We start from the raw sequence: 11,523 nt of genomic DNA, 5'->3' as shown, positions 1-11,523 counted from the left end.
TATAAGTCAGAGTAGGTCCAACCCAGTGCAATATAACTCTTATTGACACATTGGCACATTCCTCTTTCTGTGTAGCATTGAGCTCTGAGTCAACCATTTACCTTGGGTTAATAAATATACGAGGAAATTAGTTCAGAAAGATGACAGATGTGATTTACATGAATGAGTGCAGCAATTCCAGTAAATAATGATAAGAAGTGACATGTTACTATGATAAAAAAAAACAATAAATTACATCAGAAAAATGGATAATGTTTTCCACTGTACAGAACAGTTTGTTCCCTGCAGTACACGTTCAAAGCTCCTGGCCTCAAAGAAACCTGTTTGATTCAAAGAGTTAAATACAGAAACAAAGAGTAAGATAGGGTCCAACATGAATCCAGTGTCAGTTTAATCATGGATGGTGACAAACGTTGAGACTGGCATCAAAGGAATCATCAAAATGGTTGATATTTATCAAAATCTACTCATAACTGCATGTCTGTAATACTTCCATTGATTTATAAACAACATTTATTTGACAGTTAATTCATGGTGCACTTTCACTTTCCAGAGACAGATGCAAATGGTCAGTCAAACTGAGTAAGACTGTAAATGAAAACTGCAAGATGCATATAAATGCTCTGAAGAAAGCAAGTAAGTGGAGCTTGAGTTAAGATTATTTTTTCCAAGGTCAGTGAAAAATGTATATGTTCAAAACCCAATCCATCACAACTGTTGACTAAAGGTGGTTATAAATAGACATTTGTGTTGTAATGTGCAAACCAAGAGGCTTCCATTATGTTTCAACACTGACCTTGAGATGATTGTAGAACCATAAATTACGTTGACTCAGGGCTTTGTCTGTGTGCCAGTTCTATTTGAATCTGATCCCTTTGTCTTACTTTCGTTATGATTAATAAGTAATAAGAATCAATGTTGTTAATGACCCATTTATGTTTCACCAATGAGCTCTTGTGTCCTGTGCACACAGTAACAGGCCTATAAATTCACACATTCAGCTTTTTCCCTAACTGCTGGATTCCCACGTACTCTCTCCAAGGTAAGTGCAGAGACCGGCAAGGTAAGAAATTACCTTATAATCATTTGAAAATATGATTTTAAGACATCTCCTTTGTCTTTTTCAGCAAGTTTGTGTCGTGGATGTGGTCCATAATGGGGGTGCCTGGTGGTTTCTTATTGCTCCTAATTTTGCAGATTCTTACAGGAAACACTTCAGGTAAATCAAAAAACAAATCATAGCTGCCATCACCAAAGTTATCAGGATGAGTATATATTACACCCTCATAAATGAATAAATAAAATGTTTACATGACATCTGTTTGATTTCATCAAATTTTCTCCTCAAGTAGCTTTAGAATAAGAGCAATTCTTGTGACACATATTCTTACTGCTTACTCCAGGGATTTCACACTTAAATATCAAAAGTTAAGAAGCATTTTTTGTGACTGCATTTGCACATTAAATTTAAAAAAATAAAAAATTTAGATCTCTTGCATATAATTTCACTCATACTATTGTGGGTCTGAACAAAGTTCATGAGAGAGATTTGGAAAGATTTGTTTTCTGTGTAATTGTACCCACAGAGAATACTTACACATGGATCATCCAGAATTTGAAAGGTTTAGTTCATTTATGTTTCATGTTTCATAGCCTGATTTTCATTGTTTCATGTGGAGGCTACTAAAACATTGCAAGAGTGTGCATTAAACTACCCTCGCACTTTTCACAGGTACAGTTGTCGTCAGCTGTGATTCATGTCATGGTGAAGCCAACTGCCTGGAGTCACGAGAAAGAGGAGACACCTTTGCCAGCCAGGCCTTCTTTTGTGTCTGTAAAGATGGTTTCGTAGGTGATGGTCTCACATGCTACGATACAAAACTCTGCAGTGACTCTTCTTGCTGTAGCCAAGGTTATCACTGGTCACCAGACAGGGGCTGTGTAGACACTGATGAGTGCTCCCTCCCAGACTCGCCCTGTGCACCACCTCAGGTTTGCGAGAACACACCAGGCTCTTTCAGGTGCCTGGAGCATTCCTCCAGCACCAGATCTGTCCCCTCTTCCCAGTCTGTCCAGTTCAGGTGTGGGAACATTGTTTGCCCTTCAGGCTGGGACTGCATCAGTAATAATGGCACTGCCCGTTGTGCTGACCCCTGTGATCACTATACTGTACTGGATGATGACTGGCGTTCAATAAATAACACAAATAATAACATTGTACATTGTGACGTCAATGTTGACTGGCAAGGCTGGTATCGTCTGTTTCTGGGGCAAAATAGTGCTCAGATACCTGATTGGTGTGTGGGTGAGCGGAGGTGTGGAACCCATGGTTCTCTATGGATAACACAACCTAATCCCACACAGTCAGGTGAAATTGTAAATCGAACTGTGTGTGGTGCTTGGAACAACAACTGCTGCGCTTTTATAAGATTTACGATCCAAGTCAAGCTCTGCTACAGAAACTACTATGTCTACAAACTGGTGAAGCCATCCGGATGCTACCTTGCATACTGTGCAGGTATTGTTCCATTTGAAACGTCTTTATACTGTAACAACAAATTCAATTTTCTCATCTACTCCATCCATTTAACTGTTTCAGACTAATGAAATTACTATTGTCCTCTTGTTCATAAATTCAAGTAGCAAACTATGGACAAAAATTGTAATTGGCTCAGCGTCAGTACAGTAATGTTTTTCATTATAAACAGAGGCGAACGGAACAGATACGACAATTTCACCAACCACACCTGAACCAATACCACAGACCTCTGCCAGTCAGGTCAACATCACTACTACAACAGCAGTGGGCAACAGTTCAGCAGCTGAGGGAGAGATCCGTCTGGTCAATGGAAACAGCTCCTGCTCCGGCAGAGTAGAGATCTTCCACCATGGACAGTGGGGGACGGTGTGTGATGATGGCTGGGGCGTGCTTGATGCTCAGGTGGTGTGCAGACAGCTGGGCTGTGGCAGAGTCCTGTCGTCACCACAAAATGCACGTTTTGGACCAGGCAGAGGGCCCATCTGGTTGGATGATGTCACGTGCTCAGGCAGCGAATCAAAGCTCACACAGTGCCGCCACCGTGGATTTGGAATACACGACTGTTCTCACAGTGAAGATGCTGGTGTCGTCTGTGAAGGTAAATACTGATTTGTACAGCTACAGCCAATGAAGTCTCACTGTCTTACAGAGTCTCTGTGGTGTAACATTTAGCTGAGAGGATTTTAGTAAACACCTATAACAGAAAGAGGACATACTGTATGTGCTTCACAGTATTCTTTAGTGTCTCCAGGATCTTTGGTCTCAAATAATATTTGTCATTTTAAACAGAAAACTGTCGTGAATAGATTTAGACTGAAATCATTGCCTCTGATGAAACAATAATATGTTTCATGTGTTTCTGTTAGCTGCTTCACCAGTGAGGCTGGTCAACTCTAGCAACCGCTGCTCTGGCAGAGTGGAGGTCTACCACCGTGGACAGTGGGGGACGGTGTGTGACGATAACTGGGACCTGAGAGATGCCAACGTGGTGTGCAGACAGCTGGACTGTGGCAGGGCTCGTTCAGCACATCACAGTGCAGCTTTTGGACAGGGCACTGGACCCATCTGGTTGGACGATGTCTATTGTTCAGGAAGTGAACCGTCGATAACTGACTGCAGACATCCAGGGTTTGGGGTCCACAACTGTGGTCATAATGAAGATGCCGGTATCATCTGTGAAGGTAAATGTTTATACATATTTAAAGTACGCTCCAGTTCTTACTGCTCTCATTTAACCAGGAAACTGACTCATCATTAAGTTTCAATATTTACCTCACACAACAGATACTGTTTTTCTATCTCAAAAAGTCAAATGTACAGTAATAGTTTGTGTCAAGATCACAAATGTTTTGTGCCTATTGTTGACATGATTAGTTATATCTAGGAAAAAGAAAGGATCTTTTCCTCATTAATGTTGGTGGAGGTTCAGGCTGTTGTTGTCTTGCTGGTTCACATAGACTTTTCTGTCAGTTCAACCAGGAACAAACAGCACGGTTTCACCAACCACACCTGATCCAATACCACAGACCTCTGCCAGTCAGGTCAACATCACTGCTACAACAGCGGTGGGCAACAGTTCAGCAGCTGAGGGAGAGATCCGTCTGGTCAATGGAAACAGCTCCTGCTCCGGCAGAGTAGAGATCTTCCACCATGGACAGTGGGGGACGGTGTGTGATGATGCCTGGGACGTGATTAATGCTCAGGTGGTGTGTAGACAGCTGGGCTGTGGCAGAGTCCTGTCGTCACCACAAAATGCACGTTTTGGACCAGGCAGAGGGCCCATCTGGTTGGATGATGTCATGTGCTCAGGCAGCGAATCAAAGCTCACACAGTGCCGCCACCGTGGATTTGGAATACACAACTGTAATCACCAGGAGGATGCTGGTGTCGTCTGTGAAGGTAAATACTGATTTGTACAGCTACAGCCAATGAAGTCTCACTGTCTTACAGAGTCTCTGTGGTGTAACATTTAGCTGAGAGGATTTTAGTAAACACCTATAACAGAAAGAGGACATACTGTATGTGCTTCACAGTATTCTTTAGTGTCTCCAGGATCTTTGGTCTCAAATAATATTTGTCATTTTAAACAGAAAACTGTCGTGAATAGATTTAGACTGAAATCATTGCCTCTGATGAAACAATAATATGTTTCATGTGTTTCTGTTAGCTGCTTCACCAGTGAGGCTGGTCAACTCTAGCAACCGCTGCTCTGGCAGAGTGGAGGTCTACCACCGTGGACAGTGGGGGACGGTGTGTGACGATAACTGGGACCTGAGAGATGCCAACGTGGTGTGCAGACAGCTGGACTGTGGCAGGGCTCGTTCAGCACATCACAGTGCAGCTTTTGGACAGGGCACTGGACCCATCTGGTTGGACGATGTCTATTGTTCAGGAAGTGAACCGTCGATAACTGACTGCAGACATCCAGGGTTTGGGGTCCACAACTGTGGTCATAATGAAGATGCCGGTATCATCTGTGAAGGTAAATGTTTATACATATTTAAAGTACGCTCCAGTTCTTACTGCTCTCATTTAACCAGGAAACTGACTCATCATTAAGTTTCAATATTTACCTCACACAACAGATACTGTTTTTCTATCTCAAAAAGTCAAATGTACAGTAATAGTTTGTGTCAAGATCACAAATGTTTTGTGCCTATTGTTGACATGATTAGTTATATCTAGGAAAAAGAAAGGATCTTTTCCTCATTAATGTTGGTGGAGGTTCAGGCTGTTGTTGTCTTGCTGGTTCACATAGACTTTTCTGTCAGTTCAACCAGGAACAAACAGCACGGTTTCACCAACCACACCTGATCCAATACCACAGACCTCTGCCAGTCAGGTCAACATCACTGCTACAACAGCGGTGGGCAACAGTTCAGCAGCTGAGGGAGAGATCCGTCTGGTCAATGGAAACAGCTCCTGCTCCGGCAGAGTAGAGATCTTCCACCGTGGACAGTGGGGGACAGTGTGTGATGATGGCTGGGACCTGAGAGATGCCAACGTGGTGTGCAGACAGCTGGACTGTGGCAGGGCTCGTTCAGCACTTCAGAGTGCAGCTTTTGGACAGGGCACTGGACCCATCTGGTTGGACAATGTCAATTGTTCAGGAAGTGAACCGTCGATAACTGACTGCAGACATCCAGGGTTTGGGGTCCACAACTGTGGTCATAATGAAGATGCCGGTATCATCTGTGAAGGTAAATGTTTATACATATTTAAAGTACGCTCCAGTTCTTACTGCTCACATTTAACCAGGAAACTGACTCATCATTAAGTTTCAATATTTACCTCACACAACAGATACTGTTTTTCTATCTCAAAAAGTCAAATGTACAGTAATAGTTTGTGTCAAGATCACAAATGTTTTGTGCCTATTGTTGACATGATTAGTTATATCTAGGAAAAAGAAAGGATCTTTTCCTCATTAATGTTGGTGGAGGTTCAGGCTGTTGTTGTCTTGCTGGTTCACATAGACTTTTCTGTCAGTTCAACCAGGAACAAACAGCACGGTTTCACCAACCACACCTGATCCAATACCACAGACCTCTGCCAGTCAGGTCAACATCACTGCTACAACAGCGGTGGGCAACAGTTCAGCAGCTGAGGGAGAGATCCGTCTGGTCAATGGAAACAGCTCCTGCTCCGGCAGAGTAGAGATCTTCCACCGTGGACAGTGGGGGACGGTGTGTGATGATGGCTGGGGCGTGCTTGATGCTCAGGTGGTGTGCAGACAGCTGGGCTGTGGCAGAGTCCTGTCGTCACCACAAAATGCACGTTTTGGACCAGGCAGAGGGCCCATCTGGTTGGATGATGTCACGTGCTCAGGCAGCGAATCAAAGCTCACACAGTGCCGCCACCGTGGATTTGGAATACACAACTGTAATCACCAGGAGGATGCTGGTGTCGTCTGTGAAGGTAAATACTGATTTGTACAGCTACAGCCAATGAAGTCTCACTGTCTTACAGAGTCTCTGTGGTGTAAAATTTAGCTGAGAGGATTTTAGTAAACACCTATAACAGAAAGAGGACATACTGTATGTGCTTCACAGTATTCTTTAGTGTCTCCAGGATCTTTGGTCTCAAATAATATTTGTCATTTTAAACAGAAAACTGTCGTGAATAGATTTAGACTGAAATCATTGCCTCTGATGAAACAATAATATGTTTCATGTGTTTCTGTTAGCTGCTTCACCAGTGAGGCTGGTCAACTCTGGCAACCGCTGCTCTGGCAGAGTGGAGGTCTACCACCGTGGACAGTGGGGGACGGTGTGTGACGATAACTGGGACCTGAACGATGCCAACGTGGTGTGCAGACAGCTGGACTGTGGCAGGGCTCGTTCAGCACTTCAGAGTGCAGCTTTTGGACAGGGCACTGGACCCATCTGGTTGGACAATGTCTATTGTTCAGGAAGTGAACCGTCGATAACTGACTGCAGACATCCAGGGTTTGGGGTCCACAACTGTGGTCATCATGAAGATGCCAGTGTTGTTTGTGAATGTAGGTTTCCTTTTATATTTTCATAATACTCATCATATAAATCAATATGATTGTACTCACTACTTTTTACATACTGCAGCGGTCTAGTATTTACTATCTCATCTCCTTTCGTTATATCTTTTGATATCTTTTTTACATCTTTTTTCTTTAGTCCAGCACCCTCCAGTCCTGCCTGCTCAGCTTATTTGTGGCCATGATAAACTCCAAGTAGGGCTGAATTTTGATACCATAACATCCATGGGTTTGGATCCACTCTCTGGAAACCTGGCAACCCGCAACTGCTCCTGGAGTGTCCTGCGTGATGGTGTAGTTTGGTATGAAGTGGATGCTCAGGCAGGTGTCTGTGGAAACATACTGAGGGTAAATACATAACTACTCTTTTTCTTTTCTTTTTTCTTTTTCAGGAAAGTAGGAAAATCTCTTTTTACATCCTCTTAGGGAGGTCAGATCAGCAGGAACAGCATCTTAAACAAAAGTCCTCCACCTGAATAATTAATCCTCTTAAGCTAACATAATCTTTCAACTGACTAATATTTTGTTCACCCTCTGTCTTCCAGACAAACCATACACATGCCATCTACTCCAACTCTTTATTTATCTACCCAAGAAATGATTCCTTAACCAGTCCTGCGAGTCTTCCTTTCTCCTGCGTGTATCCTCTTGATACGGACACCCGCCTGAACGTGGCTATCAGACCATTCCTGCCGTGAGTAGCTTTTTATTGAATTTGACTATGACATCACTCACTATTTACCCCTGTGTATAACTGTTATGTGATCATACCATTTTCAAATTATTCTTTCATTTATATTACGAAAATTAAGACCAATCTGGTGAAAATTGGTGTAGTCTGTGTGTTGCTTTTAACTATTCTTCTCAGTGTGAGCATGCATTGCTGTCTGCCACAGGGACTCACCAAAGTCCCTTGTGTAGGATTTTCAAATCCTCACAGAAGCCTAAATAGAGTTAGATTTTTTAGATGACTTGAGAGGCTCTCACACTAGTGTCACATGCTTGGACACACAGTATAGTAAAACTGTACTGTTAATTAGTAAGTCAATTAATTGTTTTGTTTATTCTGTAACAGTCCAGTATAGATAGTATGGTGTTTGGTGTTTTATGGTGTATGGTGTTATGATGTTTTTCCTGTTTTGAAAGGAGAAACAAGCTCTGTTTCAGTACAAGAATTGGATTTCAGTATTTTGTTTTTGAGCAAGGTATTCAACTTGAGTTTTATTGGACAATCTGGTATCCAATCAAATTGACAAAGATTTGCAACAATCAAATACTTGGGAAATCGATCCCTCCAGTTTGTCCCAAAACATCACAGGAACTCTAGAAACCTCAGGCACCTCTGTAAGGATGTAGCTGAAGATGAAGCCTGTGTGATTGTTAGACTGTACAGTTATCTAGCTCATTCATAGTGAAAAGAACATTTTTCTGTCGCTGCCTATTGTTAGCACAAGAATTGACTCCTACTGATTTCGCCCTCTCTTGTCTAGCTGCAGATGTTGCAGGATCATGAATCTTGAAAACCCAAACTCCAATAAATAAATAAAGGGATATAACAATCATAATAATTACAAAAAACAATAACCATAAGAAAAGGGAAAATATAAGGGGAAAATAACTTGGCTATAATAATAAAAAATCATATTTTCTTGACAGGCTGGCACCTGGCCTTTCAGGCTCCGGTACCAAAGCCAGAGCCTCCATGTCTCTATTCCGCAACTCCAACTTCACTGAGCCTTATCCAGAGGGCGTGATCAGCCTTCCAGTGGGCTCACCTCTACATGTGGGCGTCTCTGTGGAGGAGAGAGATCCAAGCTTTGCAGTTGTTCTGGAGGACTGCTATGCCACTCACTCACCAAACCTTAGTGACCCCAGACGATACTTTCTCATCCAAAACAAGTAAGCAGCCCTCTTCATCCTCAGCAGAAGCTTTGTGGAGTAATGGAAATGGCAAAAAGTTTGATGTACAGTGATGTGTAAAGGCTCTGATGACCTGCTGCTTCCTCTCTGCCAGGTGTCCCACTGACCACCAGCAGGTGTCCGTGGTTGAGAGTGGCTCATCGCTCCGGGCTCGGTTCTCTGCCATGTTCTTCCTGCTCCAGGGTGAATACAGAAACATTTATCTCCACTGCAGCCTCAGCTTGTGTGACCGGAGGAGCTCCAACTGTGTTCCAGTAAGTCACACATTTTATTTTTTCAATAGCGTTGTCAATCAATAATCAGCGCTGCTTTAATACTGGTTCTGATGTTATTTTTTTACACCCTTTTCCACCTCACAGCGTTGCACGAGTAGGACATATCGCTCTGTTTCCAGCTCTGCTCCTCTGACGCCCGTCACCATTGGACCAATCACTTGTGAGTATGAATTACAATCTGGTCTCAGGACGAATGTCTCAACACAATGATCAATACAGAATTATTAACCATGTTTTTACTCTTTCTTCTTTATCTTCAGGGGGCAGGGGACCTGAGTGAGCTGGTAACATACAGTAATAATACACAGTCCACGTTGTGATATTATTTTTTCTAGTCACAAGATATAAAACAATAAAAACTGTTGCTACATTGTAATTAAATCTTACTATACATTGTTCATTCCTCATTTCTATTACCAGTGTAATGATTTTTATTAAACAATGAAAAAGAAATTGTAGGAGTTCTAATAAAATATTAATATACCAATAGTTTTCTCCTCCTCTGCGCTTCTTTTCAGTGCAGCAACAATGTGAATACGTTTTATTTTTTTATTGGTGAAATAGTTATAAAGAAGACGTTTTTTTCATTCAGTTTTGTGCTACTGTTTAAGTCTTCTACACTAAACAGAAAGTGTTACTAAGACTTTGTAAGAGAGTAAGCAGCCCCTACATTTACTGGAGGTACTTACAGGAAAATGGGGGTAAGGTGAGGACCTTTTCAGCCTTTGTTAGATGTAGGTGAGTCCCATTTTGGAAAACATATAGGCTACTGAATTTCACACATATTGTAAGTAATTCTTGGTCAAAATCATCAAACATGCCTACAGCACATGTATTTGTGTACATGCAGACATACTTGTCCCCCTGAACCAAGTCTGAAACAAACATTTAATGCCATTCCCCTGCAAGAACTGTTTCACCAGTATATGGTGAAAATGGCAAAATGGACTGTCCTATGAAACTGTCTAATGCTCCTGAGTGTTTCACTTGCACTAGCATCACCGTCCTCAGAACGAGTGCTTTCTAAGACAAAGATTCATGCATATGGGTTTCCATTTGTGCCAAAAATATGTCCACACAGTCAAATGTCACATTTGAACAAAGATGTACAACAACATAATCAAACAACACGTCTGGACAACATGTATGACAACACAGTCAAACAACAGGGAGTACAACAAGATGACACATGTGCAGTGAGGGTAGAAGAAGAAAATGGAAGTGGAAGAAAATAATATAGGCTATAATACAAAGGAGAGGTTTGATATTTTTGTATATTTCCTCTGGAAAGTGGAAAGTGAAACCTGAATGGACATGTGAATGTAAATAAATCATAAACCAGATCTCGCCATCCTTCTTTGGAGTAAATCATTTTACTGGATTTTGGAATACAAGTCAAAACATTATGCCTTACTGGTTTTGCAAGGTTTTTGAGATTTAAGTTAGTTTTCCCCTGAAACTATTCATAAATGAATTATAAATAAACAATTTTAAATTACTCTAATTTAAATTACATGAAGATGCTTTTCTCTCACTAGTTCCTCTTCACTACTGATAATCCCCAGGCCAGCTCCTCCTTCCAGACTCTGCTCTCCTCCCAGGTCTTTTGGTCTTTCGCTCAGTAGATCGCCTATGTACTAATACCTGATGCCAAACCTGTCCAGCCCACACAATGAGTTTTTTCAGGATCAATACCCCAGTCAACAGCAGAGAAATTTGATCTTTCCAGTGATTGCTGAACCTTCAAAAGGTTTTCTGGATTTGTTCTTGTTATTCAGACAGATTGCTGTAACTGGTCTGCAAATGGTCCAATTCTTTCATCAGGTTGTGTTGTGTAACTGGACCATATCCTTTTCCCACTTGCCATTGGTGACTGTGCGTTACTCTCCAGAGGCCATAAGGGGCCAGTATGCTTTATCAGACCTGCTTGTTGGGTGGTCACATAGCTTCAGAGCCCCCTCCCACCACACCTGTTTGCCTCACCTTTGTGAACAGCTATAGAAACACTTTGAGGGAGGCAAAACCCAGCCCTTTAACACATTTTGGGAACTACCAAAAGGCCACTGTCAGAGGAGGGTAGAGATCTGGACGAAAGATACCTTATATACTATTACATACTGGACATACTGTACCTTAGAAGTGCGCTATGTTGTACATGATTTCATGTAGTCATTTATTCACTTAATTTAACATTCTAAAATATGCTGTTCTTCTAGTCTTGGTGTATTGCTTATTAGGTACTTACTAAATGACAGGTGGGCCAATTTGGATGTCCC

At 42.0% G+C, this 11,523-nt stretch overlaps 1 protein-coding gene across 1 annotated transcript; it reads left to right on the top strand.

The window, feature by feature from the left end:
- Positions 1-989: 989 nt before the first annotated feature.
- LOC139635822 (scavenger receptor cysteine-rich domain-containing protein DMBT1-like) lies at positions 990-9,736 on the top strand. The gene is made up of 16 exons (XM_071503320.1): positions 990-1,042; positions 1,128-1,219; positions 1,733-2,518; positions 2,709-3,137; positions 3,406-3,720; positions 4,010-4,438; positions 4,707-5,021; positions 5,311-5,739; positions 6,029-6,457; positions 6,726-7,040; positions 7,192-7,400; positions 7,598-7,746; positions 8,709-8,951; positions 9,067-9,226; positions 9,332-9,407; positions 9,508-9,736. Exons 2-16 carry the CDS (start codon positions 1,144-1,146, stop codon positions 9,525-9,527), a joined length of 4,380 nt encoding a protein of 1,459 aa, XP_071359421.1. The 5' UTR covers positions 990-1,042; positions 1,128-1,143; the 3' UTR covers positions 9,528-9,736.
- The last annotated feature ends 1,787 nt before the right edge of the window (positions 9,737-11,523 follow it).

This window comes from Trachinotus anak, unplaced genomic scaffold (assembly GCF_046630095.1).
Source record: "Trachinotus anak isolate AG129_WGS33_773 ecotype Australia unplaced genomic scaffold, CSIRO_AGI_Tana_v1 ptg000019l, whole genome shotgun sequence".
Lineage (NCBI taxonomy): Eukaryota > Metazoa > Chordata > Actinopteri > Carangiformes > Carangidae > Trachinotus > Trachinotus anak.
The sequence above is the reverse complement of the archived record's forward strand: the minus strand, read 5'-3'. Positions and strand labels throughout refer to the sequence as shown.